The sequence below is a fragment of the Pleurodeles waltl genome, chromosome 3_1 (assembly GCF_031143425.1).
Source record: "Pleurodeles waltl isolate 20211129_DDA chromosome 3_1, aPleWal1.hap1.20221129, whole genome shotgun sequence".
Lineage (NCBI taxonomy): Eukaryota > Metazoa > Chordata > Amphibia > Caudata > Salamandridae > Pleurodeles > Pleurodeles waltl.
This window is the reverse complement of record NC_090440.1, coordinates 1,308,959,584-1,308,980,229: the sequence shown is the minus strand read 5'-3', so window position 1 is coordinate 1,308,980,229 and position 20,646 is coordinate 1,308,959,584. Positions and strand designations below refer to the sequence as shown.

The 20,646-nt window shown below is 41.5% G+C and overlaps 1 protein-coding gene across 2 annotated transcripts in view; it reads right to left on the bottom strand.

Moving 5' to 3' along the window:
- The window catches only part of ADCY5 (adenylate cyclase 5), a 1,737,221-nt gene that overhangs the window by 1,160,610 nt on the left and 555,965 nt on the right, over positions 1 to 20,646 (bottom strand). For both annotated transcript variants that reach the window (XM_069224661.1, XM_069224662.1), the window contains exon 3: positions 1,636 to 1,757. In XM_069224661.1, the coding sequence (XP_069080762.1) occupies positions 1,636 to 1,757 (122 nt within the window). The remainder of the gene's footprint in view (positions 1 to 1,635; positions 1,758 to 20,646) is intronic.

Here is a 20,646-nt window from a genome sequence, read left to right as displayed (position 1 = left end):
ATAAACAGATCTCCTAAAATTTTCCAGAGCATTTTTTTACTGTACATGATTGTTTCCAACCAATATAGGGAGATTTTAAAGAAGGGATATGCTCATATTAGCTATGAACCTAAGAGAGGCGGAGAGGAATTATGATCCAGCACAATTCCTCCTTTCATAAACCATTACATGCAAAACAAGCATTTGCAATGCAACGGGTTTCGTGTTTGCTCGTGTTAGAGCTAATAGCGTTGTAAACTCCTAATCTGACTTTTCTTGCGACATAAACCATGTACGTAACCGGAAAAAGTGCAATTAACTGTGTAACATATTATGCAAAGCGCTCGACTTCTGCCAGGCGAGATTGCGTTGCGAAAATAGAGAAAAAGTAGTCCACAAACCGAATGGAAAACAGCGAGCCTCGCATGTTATCTGTACTTGGTTGATGCACTCGAGGAGGGCTAACCACCGGAAAGGGCATGACGTATGCGTGCCTTCCACTAATGAAATCAAGCAGATTCTAACAGGCAAGCCCACGAACCAATGAAAGACACTGAAGTCACGTGGATGGGGCTCTGAGCCCTTATTAATCCCTAAAGCGTCTCGCTAGCGAAAAGCATGCGCAAGCGCATGCGATGCAGGCTCGACCCTAAAGAGGTGTGCTGTTCCATAACAAAAAAAACGGGTTTAAGTCTTCACTATGGATCTGGACTCATTAGGTATCAGAGACAGATCCTGTTAGGAGCACAAGCCCTCACCCAGCAATGGGAGCATGCATCATCACCAGGCTGTGCCCCTTATTGGGCAGGCACTGCAGTGTCCAACGGGCTGTTCGAGGGGGGAACTTCGCTTGAGATCTTTTTATTTCACCTCTAGGCTAGGAATACTAGCCTTGGCAAAAGGTGTGTCTAAAAGAAATTGGTTTTGTCTGAAACAGTCAAAGTTAACTAGAGATCCCGCCTGTGCAAATGTTATTTCCGGAGTCTCTGTTTAGGATAAAACAAAGAAATGACCTCAGGAGCAACTATGATTCCTAGATCATTTAACTGTGGTCGACATGTTTCACGCCTAATCTGTCCCAAAGCGGATCGATAGCAACAAAAGGTCTGTGTGTGATAATGTCCTACCTAATAGGCTCCCTTAATATGTCATAGGTTAGTGCATTTAAACTTACACCCTAAGTATGGATTATTTATCTTGCACCGCATTGATGACCCTAATCAGGAAGTAAAAAGGGACCCTTAAGAATAGCAGGATCTCTGACTACTGAGTGGTCATTTGATCTTATGGTAGTCTATGCCATTTGGCCTACAGGTCACAGCCTTTCTAGAGGTGTCTTGATTATGGTCATCAATGCGGCACAAAAGGAATACGTCTTTTTCTTCATCTTGATGCAAAGTATAGATGAGGGGAGCCAAAGCAGGGCCAGGAGGTTCGCATCTATGTCACATTTTCAGGATAAGCATTGAATATGTAAATTAGTGCCATTTTAATTGTGTACACAAAGTTATCTGAATCTCCTAAATATCTTTCATGGATCTGGCCTTCCTAGACATAAGACAATGTACACCCCTGGTGTTGACAATTAATTCAAACCACGGTGTTTGCTCGCCCCTCCCTCTCACAGTTTGCAATTCTTAGGCGATAATTTCTTACCTCACGTTGTCATGTTTCTGGATGTAAATCTTATGAAACATCATATCCTCCTGTTTGGCATTAATGTCAGCTTTCATCTCCATGGCAACATGACGAGGAAGTACAGAGAGCAGGAGGCGCTCCTGTGGAGTCAAAGAGACAAAGCAATTAAAACACCTGCTGCCTAGTTAACACACTCCGCGCTTCACTCAGGAGAAATAAAGCTGTCATTTCAGATGAGTGAGATGTGAAAAAAGTGCTAGTCCCCCACGATAGAAAGCCATGTAGTGGTGTATTCAATCTCTGCCTAGACAGAACATGTTCATCTAGTTCTACTAAATCACCTGTGGCACACCTCTGCAATTGCCCTGTGAACCTAATGCCACAGTCATTCGTTAATCTTACCTTCCATGCCAGGTGATGGTGCTATACAGACAATACAGGGTAAGTTCCAAAGTGAGATTTTTCAGTTAAAGTTTAATGTCTCAAGAATCCCCGCCCAATTTCTTCAGGATCTCGATCACCAGCGCACAAACACAGGGTTGGATGCTTTTCATTCATTGACCAACATCCAAAACTTGCATTTTTTGGCTCAATTGATAACTGATCAACTTTATTGTACAAGGGCAGTGCCTGAGCACATATCCTTAAATTTAAATCTCTTTTCAAAATAGATTCCCTACAGGGTCATGTATAGGGTCAAATTGGTCCCTAGAACAACCAGGCAGTTCCAGAAAGGCTAACCTGACAGATGGCCTTTTGTGGGTATGTTCTATGGTTTAGTGGTTTGGTTTTCACTGTTGATAACCCTGATATTATCACAAACATTGCCTGCAGCAAGCTCAAATCCATGCAGTCTTCCATATCTTGCATCACACCTGTAAAGCATGTCTTTACAAGTTCAAATGTAAAGAGCAAATGGTGGCCACTTTTGCTCTCTGATGCACTAATGGGGCCAATTTTACTTTGATGCCCATGACTATTATATCTAACAGTTTGACCCTGGTCATGCAAAATACCTAAAGTCAATTTAAGACGCATTTGAGTCTTGTGACTTCCAACTTACCCGAAATGTAGTTACTAACTTGGCGTGAAACGACAACAAACATACACAACATCTTTTTGCCTGGTTTATCTTTCAACCTCAAATAGCCACAGACTGAAGAGAGGACGTGGAACCTTAAATACAAATTATTTGCCCGCACATGCATGACATTCGCATGTTACCTAAGAACATCAATTTGAAGAAAACAACATTTGCATCATAAAGTAAGCTTTGCAACTGTGCTCGTAACCAGATTGTTTCTCCGTAGTGAAGTATTTAGAGATAGCTATAAAGAGATTTTCTCAATTTATTTGATGCAACAAACTGTATCAAACGATATCGCAGTGTCTAACATTTTTCTTCAAACATTCTGTAACAAAGGCTCGCTATTTCATTTAGAATTCGTTTTGTTTTTATAGATATTTATTGTAAAGTTTTGCCATCTTTAGTATTTTCTTGAAAGAATGGAAAAGTTTGATGACTTACAATTATTGAAGAAAAACTGAACACTTTGTAGTTATTTTTCATTTGTGACGTCCATATAAAATAATTTAATTGGTAAAAGCACACTATAAAAAAAAAACAATTTCATTGTAATGAAATGAGATTGTTAGGCATTTCACAAACGTGGTCAGCCTCTAAGTCCATCTTAATTAAAACTCTGTAAAATTCATTAAACTCAATTCCAATGGCATATCTGCCAGAAAGCTGTACGACTGGAATGAGGTGCCCCATTAGCACTAGGAGATAGCCTGGCACTCATTAATTTCACCACCCTATCAAGGCACTAGTTATGAGTTGGCTGTGATGGTATCCCTAGAGGGATAACGTTCAAGCTGAATCCAAGTTGATGGGTGTTCTCACTCCTAATAACCCCGGGGGCAGGAATACAGGGTCTGAATTTACTGCTTGTGGGAACACACCCTGTAGCTGGGTAAAGGGAAGAAACCCTCCAGCTGGCCCCACCTACCATTTTCCGCAGCAACGGTGGACATTTCAGTGCTCCGCTACAGCCACAGCAAAGTCTGGCCTGCCTGACCACACTCTTCTCACCCCCACGCGACGATGCAACATGCCCCCACTCAGATTTACCACCTGCTCAAAGCAGATGCTAAAGCAGACCAGAAATTTCCCCAGAAGCAGGGATAACCTGCGGAAAAAAGTAGGTAATCCCAGGTACACATGATTATTCTTTATTCTGGGGACTAAAACTTGGAGTAGCTAGAGTGTGGTGTGCAGCACCGATCGGAATCAATAATTCTGTTCTCAGTTTCTCGCCCTCTAAACTCCTGGCAACTTAAAATGGCACCCCAAATCTCGACCACCTATAGTCATCATGAGGATATTACTAGATTTGGGATTGCAAACAACCTTTAGCTCTATGTGCAACATCTGTGCATAATTTCAGTCAACAAAAACAAAGGAACTTCCTACACTTGGTGCACTGGTTATGTATAGTTTAAGTTTAAACAAGGCCACCTTGTGCAATGCGTATGCACAATTTGAGCATAAACAAGGCACCTGTAAAGCATCATCTATGCCATTTCCTCCACTCTGTGCAAAGTGTTTGCATTAACCTGGACACTTAACATACTTAAAGCAACTTCTGTGCCTAATATCAGGAACAATCATAGGATCATCCTACAAGCTAAGCATACCTATGCATATTGTAAGTTTAAACATCACCACTTCGTACACTCTGGGAAACGATGCAGAATGGGAGCATGAATATGGGTACGTCCTATACTTTTTTTAACATCTCTGAGTAATGTCAGCAAAATTATCAACACTTTGCACATGTTGTGCAACATCTATGAATAGCGTAAATTTAAACATTGCAATTTCCTACACTGTCAACGACATATATGCAAAATTTATAGTAAACACTAAACTCAGAAAACTAGTTTTTCTGGTATCTTTTAAAGCATATGATGAGGTCCATGCACAAAAGATATAAAGGCTGTTGTCTGCTGGTGAAATATTCTGAAATTCCATTTTAACAGCACCCATCAAACAGGCAATATCAGTTCAGCAAGATGCCAGGTGTATCGGAAGTGACATCACGCCATTTGATCTTTACTTTCACTCACACACCCGCTTTACACATACATTTTTTACTTACCTCAAATGCCAGGGAGGGTCATATTTTAGCTACTTGTGTTCATTCTTTATTACACTTACAGTGAATAACACTATTAGTGTACTAAAACTTTGACCAAAAAAGGAGAAAAGTTGAGCCCCAGCTGACGTCCATAGGGGCGATCTGCCTCTGTGTTCCTGGTACTGATGTTGCCACCTCTGAGGCCAGGGGTTTCAAAGGCAGTGCCAGGGGGCGCAAGAGCCAAGGCAGCGGGGATGGCTGCAGCCCCTGGTGGCCCCTAAATGACATCCATGGAGCGCACCAAACATGCTCATTCTAAGACAGCCATTATTTAGTAGGATTTTTAGATCAACTCAATAGGTTCTGTAACAGAATAACAGTATCGTGTATCCACGTATTAGATCTCCGCATCATAAGTTACGGTTGTGGCTTCCAGCAGAACCATCGGAGGTGGTTATCGACTACTGATCAGTGAAAGTGTAGCCAGAACAAGACATGCAGGCCTATCAATGCTCTACAACATTGGCTGCCCTGGTAGCCATAAGTCAACCCGCATAGAACATACAGACCACAATACTCACAGAGTGTAATAAATTAAACATTTCTGCACTGAATATCAAAAAATAAATTCACATTTTAAAGGCGCTAGTAAAAACATATTTAATAATAAAGGAAGTGTTGCTGAAAGAGAGTCGAAAAACAGGTTTATCTGTGTGTTGCCTGAAGTCGGCCAGTTTTTATACCGCAACTCAGTTGGTGTCAACCTTCTCACAAAAATCACTCACAGGCTGCAGCTCATCGAAAGGTTTATGTCTAAAATACAATATATTAAGCCTTTACAGTTCTAATTTGGAGGCCCCCCAACAACGTCTCAAGGCCTTTTGGTTCATCTACAATGACACCAGTCAGAATAAACTGTAACAGCTACAAAACCTTTTCAACCAACACATCCTGAAACTCAGAGGTGACTTGTGTCACTCCACTCTAAATTAAAAGAAAAACCACTAAGCATTGACAAAACCAATACATCACACAAGCAACACTGAGGCGCAGAACTACTGGCTTTGATTTTGAAATCTTCTATGGCAAAAGCGTTTAAAAAATCACTGCCCATGCATATGCCTGTCTGCATGGCTGCCACCTTTAATTGTTTTTTTTTCTTCACTTTATCACAAAAAACATTCTAAGATGGCTGCTGTGTATACATACATGTGCATGCACACACACAAAGACCTTCATCTCGGAATAGTTTTCATAACAAAGTATAACAAAAATGATTGAAAGATTACTACCACGCATGTGCATGTATGCATATGCATGCACCGGCACAAGTAGCACCTGAATGTTTTCCTCATAAAGCACAAAAATCATTCCAAGATGGCTGTCCAGTTATGCATGTATAGAAACAATGCTTTTGTTCTACTTTATTAATTTACTGTGGCGGGGAAGAGGAATGCGGTAAGCAGAGATAGAAGGAGAAGCAAGAGAGAAAATAGTTCATCAGGCAGTGGAAGGAAAGGACTCTGTAGGAATGGGAAAGGCACAGAAACACCAGATACAATGCAGTGAGAGAGAAATGCCCATGGGACAAACTAAGATATTATTAACAATGTCTCAAGTCAGTGGCTGAAATAGAAGAAAACAAAAAGGCAATGGTTTGAAGGGGGTTAACTCAAAGTGCATTCTAATTATTCAGCAAAGTATTAGATACAATAGGTCTCTCAACAACAGCTAAAGCTGCCTGTAGGCCTCAAGCCACCTGTAGGGGGGTAACTCAAAGCCCATTGTAATTATTCATCAAAGTATTAGATTCAATAGTTCTCTCAACAACAGCTAATTCTGCCTGCAGGCGAGACCTAAAAAGAGAACATATGGCCCATCCATAGAACACAAATGTGGCACACACTCTGACCTATCCTACATCAAAGTTAACCTTTGACGTCTCTTAAAAAAAATTGAAAGTCCCCTTCTTTTGGCAAGAATTCCCCCTTTTCAGTCTCACCACTTAACCTCAGTGTCACCTAGCTATATGCATAAATAAAAAAACTGGTAAACAATGTGTTCAGGCAGCCCCATTATTTTGATGGGTTTTAAAATCTGCACACTGATACACTGTTGCCCGATGCCCAGTGTACGTGTGATGATCCCTAATACATTAAATAAATGGCTAATGCTTGATTGGCTTATTAAAATTTCTTTTAACTTTCTTATAAAGACTTAGTATATGGAACAGAAAATACACCAAAGGAATAGAAAGTTAAGTACCACCTCTGGACTGCAGCACTCATTGTGCCATCCACTAGTGTGACAAAGGAAACATGGCTTCAGGCCTAACATTGTAGCCTGACTGCTTGTTGTGCTTATCTTTAAATCACACGCTGTAACTGGCATCACCATTCACAGTGTGTGGTTGTTGACTAGAATATATGAGAATGTGGACAGAAGTGAGAGTTGGGCAGTTACAGCTGGACGTCCTAGGGATAGGGCATGTTGGCCTTTTCTCTTCCTGAATCTTAAATGAAGAAGTTGGATTACCATACTGTTTTTTGGAGTGATCACAACAAAATTGGCAACGAGCTGGGCGCTCCTGTGCCAGAATTTCAGGCAATGTCAGAGAATCTGGACAGAGAAATGCAGGAGAAATAAAGGCAGACCTAGCTACCCAACCAGTTTGGAGACACTAATGGGTGCGTGGAAGACACCCAAGGATTCAAGGTCAATATGCTGCGGCGCTATGGATGAATTCGGGAGGAGCGGGAGCTTGTAAATGCCCACATGTGTCAAAGGGTTACACAGATGAAAACCTTTCAGGACGCGAGTTGACTAACAACTAGCAAGGTATATGTACATGGCATGCGCCAAAGCGTTAAAAAGAAGGTAACTTTTCAGGACATGCGTTGCGTAGTAACCAGCGACATGCTATCCCTATTTCTGCATGCACTGCTGGGACCATCGACATGCATATGCAGGAATGCATCAGCAAGTTCAATGTGCACATACCTCCGTGTGCACTGCTATGATTGTCAAGAATTGTATGAATTCTACGTGCACAGCTAAGCAGATTGCAAATTAAGTGTTGTTTTTTCCTCAGCACTTAAATATTGTCAGAAGTAATTACACAGGTGATCCAGTAATCAAATGGCATGAGTGAAAAGAGTTTTTTCTTAATTACATTGACACCATGGAAGATGAAGTATTGTCACAATTATAAAAAAGAAGATACTCTTACACTCGTTAGGACTTCAACAGCTCAGAGTACAAAGCTATAGAAATGAGGATTTATAAGTATTGCTCAACGTCTGTCTGTATTGCTATTGATAGGCACAATTGTTCTGAAGAAAACAGAACAAATTAGAGTCTCTGGAAGATTGTCTCCGCCTTAAAAAAAAAAAAACAAGTTGCTCTGACTTGTAGATTTGGGACTTTACATGATGAGCTCATTTGTGAACAGATCATCATGTATGTCACAAATGAGCATATTCAGGAAAGGTTGTAGATAAATGGGGATGCACCGTTAGTAGATGTGATTGCAGTTGCCAAGAAAGCAGAAATTTCAAACAAGTGTGCAAAAGCTGCAAGGACTACTTCAAAGGAAGAGTCTAAGGAGATGATTTGTAAAGTTAAACAGAAAGTTAAAAGAGACAAATCTAAAATACAGGATAACACTAAGAAAAATCTGGATAAGAGTAAGGAGAGAAGATACTATAGGTGTGGGGATAAATTACAAAAAATGTCCTGTAAAAGGCAAAAGAGTAGGGATTATGGCAATAAAGGGCATTTTTCAAAGGTGTGTAGAAAAGGAAAGGTGGGAAAAACTGAAGCTAGAGTGCAGGAGGAGTCGGACTTGGATTCTAGCTCGGAAGAGTCAAAATCAGAGTTAAACCACAAAGAAAGTGATTGTGTGCTTGGAATTAATGAAAATTTCGATAAAAGTGATGTCAATCTCAGGGTCCAAAACAGTTTGTGATATGAAAATTGGTGGGTTGGAGATATCTATTGTGATGTACTCTGGGTATCCTTACACAGTAGTGGACAAGTGAGTCTGGAAGGAGAAATTTGCAAAAAGTTTAGGAAAGTCTCTATCTGTAACAGATGTAGCACTTGAAAGTTTTACGGGAGACCCCGTACCTATGGTGTGTTATAGGTGATTGTCCTTTGAGTTTAAAGGAAGAAAAGCAATCTGCAAACATCATGTGGCAGAAGAAGGGCCTTCTATTCTAGGGGTGGGGTGACTAGAGGGACTTAAACATCATCTTAGACACTACCAGTGATGAACAGGTGCTAGTGGTTGGAGTTGATGAGCAAAAAGAGTATGTTTACAAAGGGAAGTACCCAGATGTGTTTACGGAGGAAAATTGGCACACTAAAGGGATTTACATACAAAGGTTTGCTAAAAAAGAATGCCAATCCCAAGGTGCAGAATGTCAGAGAAATTGCATGGTTTTTCATAAAATTTTACAGGGCACTAATTAGTTGTCTAAATGTCACCCTACTGACTAAGAAAAAGACTGTTGTTCTTTGTCAGACCCTCACCCGCTCTAGTAGTGGCATGCTTTATCATTGGGCCCCTAAAAAACAGGATAGGATTGACCATATTTCAGGAAGCACTTTGGATATTTCTTAGGCCGGGGTCTACAATAAAAATAAATCAAACAGCCAAGGTATCTCTTTAAACATGGATTGTTGGGTATGGTTAAAAAAGTTCACGTTAGGGGGTAATGATCATCACAAATTCCACGCAAGTAGCCCACGTCATTCCACGTGCAATGAAGTTAATACCGGAATTTAGTGAAAAAGAGATTAAACAAGTTATCCTCCTTCAAAAGCCGCATAAGGCTGCAGGCCCAGATGGCATCCCTTCAGATGCTTACCGTAACCAGCTAACGTTATGGTTACCTGCTCTAGCCCGTCTATTCAACAGTGTTTGGCATTACGAGGTAATCCCTCTTTCTTGGAAGGAATCAATAATCGTTCCAATTCACAAAAAAGGGCCTCAGGACATGGTGAGCAATTATAGACCTATCTCACTGCTTGATAGTGTTGGAAAGATTTTTGCCAAATTGATTCAGTCGCGTCTAGACCAATGGCTAGAGGACGGAGATTTAATATCAACACACCAAGCTGGTTTTAGGAGAGGCCAAAGTACAACAGACCAACTTTTTAAGCTAAACATGATCTGTGCTAAATACGCCACCCTTAAAAACTGTCCATTATACCTGGTCTTTGTGGATCTCCAAACAGCCTTCGACAGCGTAAATCGCCAAACATTATGGCAGCTATTGTCGGACATGGGTATACAGGGAAGAATCTTAAGGCTGCTAATTCTATTGCATACAGGAAACACTGCCAGGGTCAGATATTCTACGAGAAATGATTACACAGCCAAAATTCCAATTGAGCGAGGTGTAAAACAAGGCTGCGTTTTGGCCCCAACCTCATTCAATTGTTATATAAATAAAGTAAGTCAAGTTTTGAAGGAATTAAATCTGGATGTGCCAAAACTAGCCAATGAAAGTATACCTATCTTGCTCTTTGCTGATGACGCCGTATTACTGGCAAGAACAGAGATAGCAATGCATGGTCTACTTAGGGGCTTCGAATCTTTCTGTACCTCAAGGAGCATGGTAATCAATGAGGGGAAAACAAAGTTTATGATTCTCAACCAAAAACAGACGTTGCAATCGACTTTTAGGGTAAATAATAAGCCTTTGGCCCGAGTGGCCTCCTATGATTACCTGGGCTGCAGATTAGATGAAAAACAGACATGGAAACCACAAATCTACAAAAGCAGCATTTCCTTGGCCCAACAAGCCGGAGCAGTACTCAGATTTGCAAAGGCTACAGGCAATCACTCCGTGAGCTCCGCGCTGCTTGCATACAAAACAAAAGCAAGAGCCGCAGCACTTTACAGCGCAGAGATTTGGGGATTCAGAAAGATTCCATCAATACAAGTAACCGAGAACAAATTCTTACGCCAACTACTTTGTCTAGGTAATGCTACACCAATGAAAGCAATAAGAATTGATCTACAGATGAGAAAGGTTGAGGACTACATCGCTCTGGCTCCAGTAAGATACTGGATCCGTATTTGGACAAAAGAGGCTCTCAAACCATTCAGAGACGTACTCAAGGATATCATGAAGTTGCAAAACCATCGGAAACTGCCCTGGTTCAAACATATTTCAACTATCCTGGCTGCTATTGGCCAGGATGACTTTTGGCTCCATCCTGAAAAAATCGGAAGGCCTAGTCTTGCTGTCATAAAAAAGGCATATTGGGAGCGAAAGACAGAGATTATGTGCGAGTCATTTAGCCCTTTATTCAAACGGTATATTTTGTTTAACCAAGAGCTTAAACCAGCAATATTCATAGACAGTATTTATCCGGAGGAAAAAAGGGCTCTCTACTTTAAATTCCGTATGGGCACCCTACCAGTGACAGCGGTGGTCAACAGATGGCAATCCGCTCCTCCGGGTAGTTTAGAATGTTGTCCATGTCTTCATGGTGGTCCGGAAACACTTTCCCATTTCCTTTTACAATGTCACTTTACGCTCAGACTCCGTAAATTGTACCTTCGTCCACTTTTCAGAACTTTCGGAGTTAGGAAGTGCAAGGAGGCGGAAGCGCTATGTATGCGTTCAGATGAGAAATACATTGTGACAAAGGTCTCAACTTATATCTTGGAAGCATGGAAATTACGTCTATCAATGCACCTACAGTTGGCACAGGCACAATAGCCTATGTTATCCCGTACCTATTTAGCTTGGGAAATCGGTGCAGGGCAATGTAAACTGGGTTAGGCCTCGGTCTTTTATTAAATGACTGGAAGGCAATGCAAGGCCCCAAATGACTCGTCCCATAATAAGACATTTTAAATATTAGATTCATAATGTTTTTCTAGAATAAGTTAAGTTTTTATGTAAATTATGGTCAAATCAGGTTTTACGATAATGCATGGTAAATTGGATACATTTCGGCACATGTTAAATCAAAAATTCAAGCATAGTTCCTTGTATTGAGATGTTTTTTATCTTAATGTGATTTTTATTGAGTTCGAGGGATTGATATCTACTGTGTGATTATTGTTAAGGCCGGATAGGCTAATAACAATTAAATAAATGGTAAATGGTAAATGGTAATGATCATCTTACCCTAAACAGACAACATGTTTCAGTCCCAATTTTAAAGGCCTCTTGGGACCAGGGCTTTTACCAAGACACAATCTGCCCCGAGATTTATTAGGAAAATAAGCACTATAATCAAAGCTAAAATGCATGCACAGCGGGTTATTACTTGTCTAAACTTGGAGCATTGACTCTTGATCCCCTACTTGAGAATCCTCTATTGCCACAGGGGAGGTGGGGGTGAGCCGGTTGGAATGCAGGACAAGAAGTAGGTAAAAATGCGCAAAGTTTTCTCTTGAAGATGCCACAGGGGAGGGGAAGCCTCTGTACTCACAACAGATGATTCCTGAGTCATGGCAGTTTATGTGTTTTGATGAAAGTCCTTGACCCAAGACCCATGAGGCCATTAGACTTGGGACTGAAACATGGTGACATACCATTATGGTACCTGGACCTTTACATCTTTACATCCTTACTCCACTACATGCAAAATAAAAATGGATTGGGGTGCAGTCCCACATAATCACCAGTGACTGAGATTAATTTAAGCATTCCATCCATCACTTTTTGTATAATTTAGCTAGTTTTTCTCTAGAGCATTCTGGGAAAGTCACTCAGAAGCAATATACCAAAATGCAAATATCCTTGCTGACAAAAAACATATTCATTCATTTTGTACATGGTAAATTTGCTTAATATTTATATCGGTGAGAGATAATAACACCATGCATACAATTTAACAATAAATGCAGAACAAATACTAAGCAAGCATGCAACTTGACAGTGACTGCTCGTGGCAACCCCCCTAAAAAGATATGCTTCAAAATGGTGAGACCTGCTCACCAAGCAGCTGCACCGTATCCAAATGTACCATCAGCAAAAATAACGAGGAAAGATAAATTCTTCCATAAAGTTCGTTTCCTTTACTGTAATTCGTTGTAGAACGAAAACGCTGTCACCCAGCAAAAATGTCTACGCGTTTCGGCAAACGCCTTCAACTGGACATGTCATATAGACACAAACTGCCTCAGTTCCTGTGATGTTGCTCCTTGTATCCAAATGTTTAGTGAATAGGTATGATTCAGTTTTCAAAGACAAAATAACTATAGAACTATTAAGGAGTCAAAGACTGTCACACTACTAAAAGGCGTGAGCATTGTAGCCTCTCATGCCCTACAGAGAGAACTGAGTGTCTGAAAAAGAAGCAGCCATTCATTCTGCCTTTTAGTTGCATCATCTAGATTGCCAACAACCTTCTCTGATGGACTAGCCAAAATAGAGACCAGAAGTGAATCACAAACGCTGACTCTGTGCTTCACAGTTTTTTTCAGCCAGCTAATGACACACAAAGCTGACAGTAGCATAGGAAGTGATTGAAGGCTTGGTTTAACGTCATCACCATGTTATTTGTGTAGCAGTGCTTCTCTCAGATATAATTATCAACAGCAAGCCTGAAACCAGGGGCTGTATTATGTATGTGGCACACTTTCCTCATTTGCACTACAGTGCACCTTTCAAAAGGTGTGCTGGGTGCAAACAGAGAAAGTGGTTCCTATTATGCAACATGCGGTCCTCCCAGTGAAACCATGAATTCGCATTGCTCTTTGGACAGCTCATTAAATGAAATACGGAGCAGCTGCTTCAAAGTCGATGCGTTTCACAGTGCAGTCGGCATGCCCCCTGCTGTTTTAAGAGGGATGAGAGATCCCCTTGAAGGTAGATGCAGTGAGTGACTGCACCTGCCTGCAGGGGGATATCTGGGGGGTCCATGGAACCCCCGTCCCTCTCCCCAAGAGGGCGTCTTTAGGAGATGCACTGAAAGTGTCCCCCCTTTTTGTGGTGCACTTTCAGTGTGCCTCCCAAAGGTGTGGTTGCCTGTGCTCCCAGGTCGGTGATATGGTGTAGGTGCAGAGGCAGAGTGATTCCCTCATTACATGTGGCCACTCCCCCAATGAAGTAAGGAAACGCCGTCTCAGGATGTTGGTGGCTCTACAGTGCTGATAGTATTATAGAAGGGGACGCAAAAGTGTCTGTGACCCCTTCTGTAATGCCATTGTTCCCCAGGGAAGCATAAAGGATAAGCACACCCCCATTGCACCACCAGGGTACCATATATAATACAATTCCAGATGTGCTCCAAGACAATCTTAGTCTATGCATCTTCTCATTCTTTGTCTTTTAATTCACTGCAGTTCGTCAGTTTGTTTGTCTATCCATGATTGTGCTAAGAGCTCAAGTGTTTAAACCATCAATATCGTATCCTGGGGATATAAGTTCTACAAATGTCTTCTGCAAACAGGTAAGTTCCAACATTACGTAATGAACAATGAGAGTTATCCCATGGTCACTACTGATTATTCATCCAAACACATCCCCTACATAAAGCACCTTGAAGTTCTGTCAGTGAATGCAGCCTACAGAGAATAGTCTTTAATTTTTTTCACAGCTGCCTACTGCTAATTGACATTCATGTCAAAGGAGGATACATTAACTCAATATAATTAAAATGAGTCTTGCAGCAAGGGTGCCCAATACACAGACTCATTAGCTATTCCACAGATCAGTAAAAAATCGCCCGCCTGTTAGCTTCAGAACATGTTCTGCTTCAAATATTACCTATTTGAAACTAATTTCAAAAATGTAAATTTCCAAAAAAAGATGAAACTTCACAAAACATCCTCAACATATCTTGACAAGGGGTGGGTGAATTTAAAATCTTCTATTGCATGAAATTCCCTGGGCAGAAGCCTACTTTCGAGAGGGGCTAGTACTGAACCTCCTCTAATCGAACGAAGTTGGAAAACTTTACCCTTAGCAATGATGGGCGAAGTTAAAGGACTTCGCCCAAGGGTGAAGTTTAACTTTTGGATCACTACTAACCCTACTTGCTTCATGCTGGAGTCTGTGAGGAATACTCGGTGCATATACTAGCTGCACACCCAGTCACTCAGAGTCGGCAGTTGGAGCGACAGCATCAAAACTCAACTGCAGCCACCTAGTAAGCCACATATTTTCCATTCCCTGCTGTAGGACGTCCTCTGATGGATCATTACGTCCTAACTATTGTTCACAAAAATATCTCCAATTGAAATTTACATTTAATGGGGCAATATTTTCATAAACAAAATTTATGTGACAATGTTTACCTCAGATTATATTTTTTGTACGATATTCTGACATACATCAGCTGGAAAGTACTTTGATGGATTTAAGACTCAACTCTTCTGACTGATAAATATACAGTCCGGACTCTATCTTTCTTAAAAGAGTTAATTCCAGAGTTCTGGAGCCTAAACAGAAAACAACGACCACCAATACATTTCCTATTAAAAGAATGGGTGGTCAGGAACAATTTCATGCACACCCTAGGTCGGGGTCTCCAACCTTTTCTATGACAGGAGCTACTTTTGGTCAACGAATATCACCCTGGACTACTCATGAATTTGATCACTGTTACAATATGACAAGGCCTGGATGGAGTTTAAATTACAACAGCGTATTTTTGGGGTGCACTTGTTATAACACTTAAAACAACAGCATTACAGCACGTCATATAATGAAATTGCACTGGAGTGCTGGATAAATACAAACATACAGATGCAAGCACCTTCATTTGCGGCAGCTGTGCTTTTTGCACTTTTTCTGTGAAAAGGGTATCCTAGCATCAAAAAATTATAAGCAGACACATTTTGTGCTAAAATATAGTGCTAAATGATAGATATACATTTCAATATTCATTTGTTCTTTAGGAACAAAAGCAAATTAAGCAGATTTTGCACACCTCTAAAGATGACCACGTCCAATAAGATTACCACTATAGATCACTCCTTGCAGCCCCCACTAATGCAAACCTACTCTTGCTTCTTCTGCCATTCTTAGTTGGCAGAGTGTTAATTTACGCACTGTGATTGACAGAACGAGGTACACAACATGACCGATCTCTATTCAATGTTGATGCTCTGCAAGGGAAATCATGTGGTCATGTTGCAGACCATCCGGCTGCAGCAGACTGTCAGTGTGTGTTTGTGTTAGTGTGGAGACCTGACATTGTTTTTTCTGATTGGAACTCCAAGGACCTTAAAATGTGACTCATTATCTCCTTTAATGTGCCCAGATCCACCCTTTGACCTACTGGTAAGGGCTTCCACGAGCTACTTCGAGGGAGCTGGCGAGCTACCGGTAGCCCCCAAGCTACTGGTTAGAGACCCCTGCCCTAGGTGGCTGGAAAGTAGGTAATTTGCATGCAGGAAAGCCAAGGTATCAAATACTACCATAGTCAAGGACTGGATTTTGTGTCCTTTCTCCTTGAACCATAGGGTGTGTCCTAGAATTTTCAGTTTAACTGAGCTGTCACCAGAAACTTCTCCTTTAAATCACCACTAACTACGTTCAGAGTCACACTTATATCACTAAGGGGCCAAAAGTGAGTAAAAGTTCCATAGAGAAGAGCTAAAGTTAAGATCCTCAACTCTTTTATTGCCATAGCTGTACTAGTGGCATACTTTGACTTGAACATAGCCACCATGAAAATGAAACCCATACTTTGATCCAAAAGAAGAAAAACAAAAAATAAAATAGGAGAGGCAAGAGTGATGAGCACGGGACACTCAATAGAAGAGAGAGAAAGGGGTTCCAAGCCAAATATCCCAGTAAGACTGAAGCACAAAAAGTGCCTATGATAATAGGCTATGGTGGATAATGGCAAATTCCCGTGACCTTACGTTAACTGGGGTGGCATGTTGGGCAAAATAATTATGTATTAAACCCAGATCTTTGTCAATGGGGGTGAATGTTTGCATTGTTCAGCATTCCGTCCATCATCTGTTCTTTTCGTTTCTGTCACCATAGGTGGGAAGGGTATGCCCAGAGGTGGGTCCCGGGCTCACTGCGCCACTGGATTCAAGCTAGCCTGGCTGATGAGGGGTGATACCCCAAAACAGGTCCCAGGATGCCTGTTTCCAGTCCAGGGAAGACCTGCCTTGGCAGTTCAGGCTGGACTGTTCCCGTGGGGAACAGGGTCAAGACTGATTTGCATATAGCTGGTTCCAAACTGGGGTGGTGTGGAAGGCAAAAACACAATGGATTGTGCTCAGATCCTTGTGACTGGGTGTGAATGTTTGCATTGTTCAGCGTTCCATCCATCAGCTGCCCTTTTTGCTTATGTTGAGCTCCACCCACTTCTTATTGTACCCACCACTTAGTCTACGCCCACAATTTCTTGTCCCACTGCCATTATTCCCACTATTGACCAATAGTGCTATGCCACAGCACTCTTTCGAGGGAACAAATTAAAGAACTTGCCAAAAAGAAAAATAGGAAAAGCACGTTGTGAAATTTTTTAGCGTAAGGTACCAATAAGAGCATTACTAGAGGTATTGTAATAAGATGATTAGGTAGTTACTGTTAGGAAAAGCCAAGCGGGTCGCTAAGTTACTCATTTCAATTCTGCAGAAACTCCACACTCACCTTATTGTGTGCTTTGCCATTGCTACAGAGCATCAAGAGAAGGCAGAACAAAATGTATGAATTTGAATATCACTTAAAAGATTACTCCCAGCAAGAACCTAATATCAAAGCACTGTTTTCTTCCATGCAAGAGTCATCTGTTTCCCCATCTTCAGAGTTCTAAGAGATCAAAGGAGGATTCAGGTAATTTGGCTAGAACTATAGGTATTGGTCACACCATTCTATATTTTGACACCTTTTAATAATATAAGCAAAATGATACTGCCTAGGATGGTGGATATGCAATGGTCATCAAGGATAGCCACAAGGATACATTTAGTCTGTTGCTTGATCAAACACTGTTCGACCCAACCCTCAAGGAAGGGTCACCCCAAACCTTTTGCCTTTACTCCTCCTGTTTTCTGATCCTGTTTTTTTTTTACTTTTAGGACTCTAGCTGTGATAACCAGTGCTAAAGTACTTGGTGCACTCTCCTTTAAACATGCTAAAAGTGGCTTAAACCCAATTGGCACAATTAAATAACGTATAAGTCCCTAGTAAAGAGCTACTACATGTTCACAGGGCCTGTAAAGTAAATGCTACTAGTGGGCCTGGAGCACTTATTGTGCCATCCACTTAAGTAGCACTTTTGAAACATGTCTCAGGCCTGCAACTGCAGCCTGTATGTGCAGTTTAAACTTCCATTTCCACATAGCACAATAAAACCTTAGCCAGACCAAAATCTCCCCTTTTCATTCATCCAAGTGACCCCTAGGTTAGGCCTTAGATAGCCCACAGGGCATGGTGAAGTTGTTTTTAAAAAAAAGTTTGAAGTGTACTTTTAAATTGTACATGTGCTGATAGTGAAAACCTTCCAAATCTGTTTTCACTGCTGTGAGGCTTATCTCTTCCTTGGGGGTAACATTGAGATATCTTGTTATATTTCATAACTGATAACTTTTGTGTGACAGCAGGTAGGAATGTCATGTTTGGTGCCTGAATAATTGTAATTTAAAACCCTCTCTAGGGGTAGAGTCAGATTTTAAGTCACGATTCTGAAAAGGCTACTTTTAGAAAGTTGGCACTTTCTTGTTCTAAACATTTAGTGCCTAGTCACATAACTAGGTGTAGTTGGCAGTTGGTCTTTGTATATTCCTCGAGACAGCCACACAATAGAAGGCACAGGTTGCTGGAAGGATGGGCAATAATGAGTTGATGGGTGAGGTGGAGTTGTCACCTGTCAAACTTGTACTTCAAACACACTGCCTCGGCTCACACACACAGAACTTCACATTAGACTGTTGTGACTGCAGACTGAGTGGGACCAGGGTAGGGAGATAGGAATTGCCAGACATATCTGGGGATGGGGGGGTGAAGGGATGGAACACCAGTAGCTTCTCTCTTTGCCAAGTGAACATCAGGTTTGAAAAAGGGAACCCTCAGACCCACTCTTCAGATCACTTCTGGACCTCTGGAAGGCTCAGAAGAAGGACTGCTCTGCTGCCCTGCTGCTGGAAGGACTGAACTGCAGCCCTGCTGCAAGATGGACTGCCCTGCTGCCTGAGGAAGGAAGACTGGACCTGCTCCTTGAACCCAGAAGGGTGTCCCCCTTGTCCTCGACCTTTGACTAACATCAAAGCATACTCCACTGTGTACTGGCCCAACTGTGGGTTCCCTCAGAACATACACAGTGTGATGCAACTCGACACAGCACAACACAGGACCTCGCATTGCAGCCCCTGATCAGAACTGAAACAGTGCAACGCAACTTAATGCATGGCTTCGCACCACAGCCCTTGCAGCTCCTTATTGAAACCAACATAACTCGATGCAAGACCTCACATCGCAGCTCTCCATAGGAACTGATGCAGCTCAATGCAACATCATTCATGACCTTGCATCACAGCCAGTCATTTGTAAAGCATTGCCAGGAACCACTGTCACAGCGGATCCTGTCAATGTTTTCACAGTTTGGTACAGGGCTCCGTCAACATCACCCTTGCACCAAAGTGGTTTCTTTTTTATTTTCAACAAGAAAATCTTAAAGTGGGATTTTCTTTTTGAAAATAAAAAAGATAGTGCCGTCCTTGCTATGTTAGATGTCTCCCATGCAGTGGTGTAACAAAACTTAAAAGAGACCGCCCCATGCAAAGTACCTGTAGTGGGGTCCCCTCCCACCCTCGACAGAGTTAAGGGCATGCCACCCAAGCACCGTGTACTGTGCTGAGGGGGGCCCCCTGGAGCTCAGGGGCTGCATGGGGCTTTGTTACGCCACTACTCCCATGTCATCTCCCATGACAAGCAGGTTTTATTTTGTTTTTTAGTGTCACATACCACCAGGGTTTGCCTCATGGTTATAGACATTAGGAAACACCTACATATCCACCCATCCTAAGTGCCATACAGACATATAGCCAGTACTGATTGGTATACCAGATTGTATGCATTTGGTTTGAAATGTCTGATGCTATTTGTTTTTAGATTTGTATCTTTTCTAAGAAATTTTGTTTAATTCAGTTTGTGAGATTATGTTGCAAAGTCGACACAAAAGCTGGAACCCTGCCTTTTCTAAAGAGAAAATTTAAATTCTCCTCTTATATCTAAAGGACTTATTGCACTGATTTAAGGCCTGATTTAGAGTTTGGCATATTACAATTATATTATAGCTAAAGGATAATACAGCAGACAGGATACCTGTCACGTTTGTAAGGGAGTAACCCCTCCGCCAAACTCTAAATAAGGCCCTCCGTGCGTTTTCTGTACCAAAATCCTAGGTTGTTTATTAAAAAGGATTACATTCCTCACAAACAAGTTGGGCTTTCCATGAACTCTTTTGCTTGTATTTTTGTGTTTGAGATAAACTAATCAGTGATAAGTCTCGTATCCTGGGTAAATTATTGTTACCACATTCCAGAGAGCAAGAACTAGGACATGTTGCAGATTGTCAGACACACCTTCATCACCCTTATGCAACTGAAGAACTGCTGATTCTACGTTTCGATGAATCTGCCTTGATGGTCAATTTAGGCTGGTAGCGGCAGTATACTTTGTTCACCCCCTGCCTCAGAGGGTTAGTTGGTCTTGACGAATGCCCCGGCTTCAAAGGCAGAAGCATTTCAGCACATTTGATGGAGACTGTGGCCCTTATGTATCGACACAATTTACCATCAAAACGGAAAGCTAAAACATATTGATACATACGCGCCTACATGCCTACTGGGTCCAAATAGACCAAGACCTGATTTTTCAAAAAATCTTATGTCTGAGAAGCAATCAATAAAGATTTTTCGCCACCCTCTACAGAAGTTTAACTATTT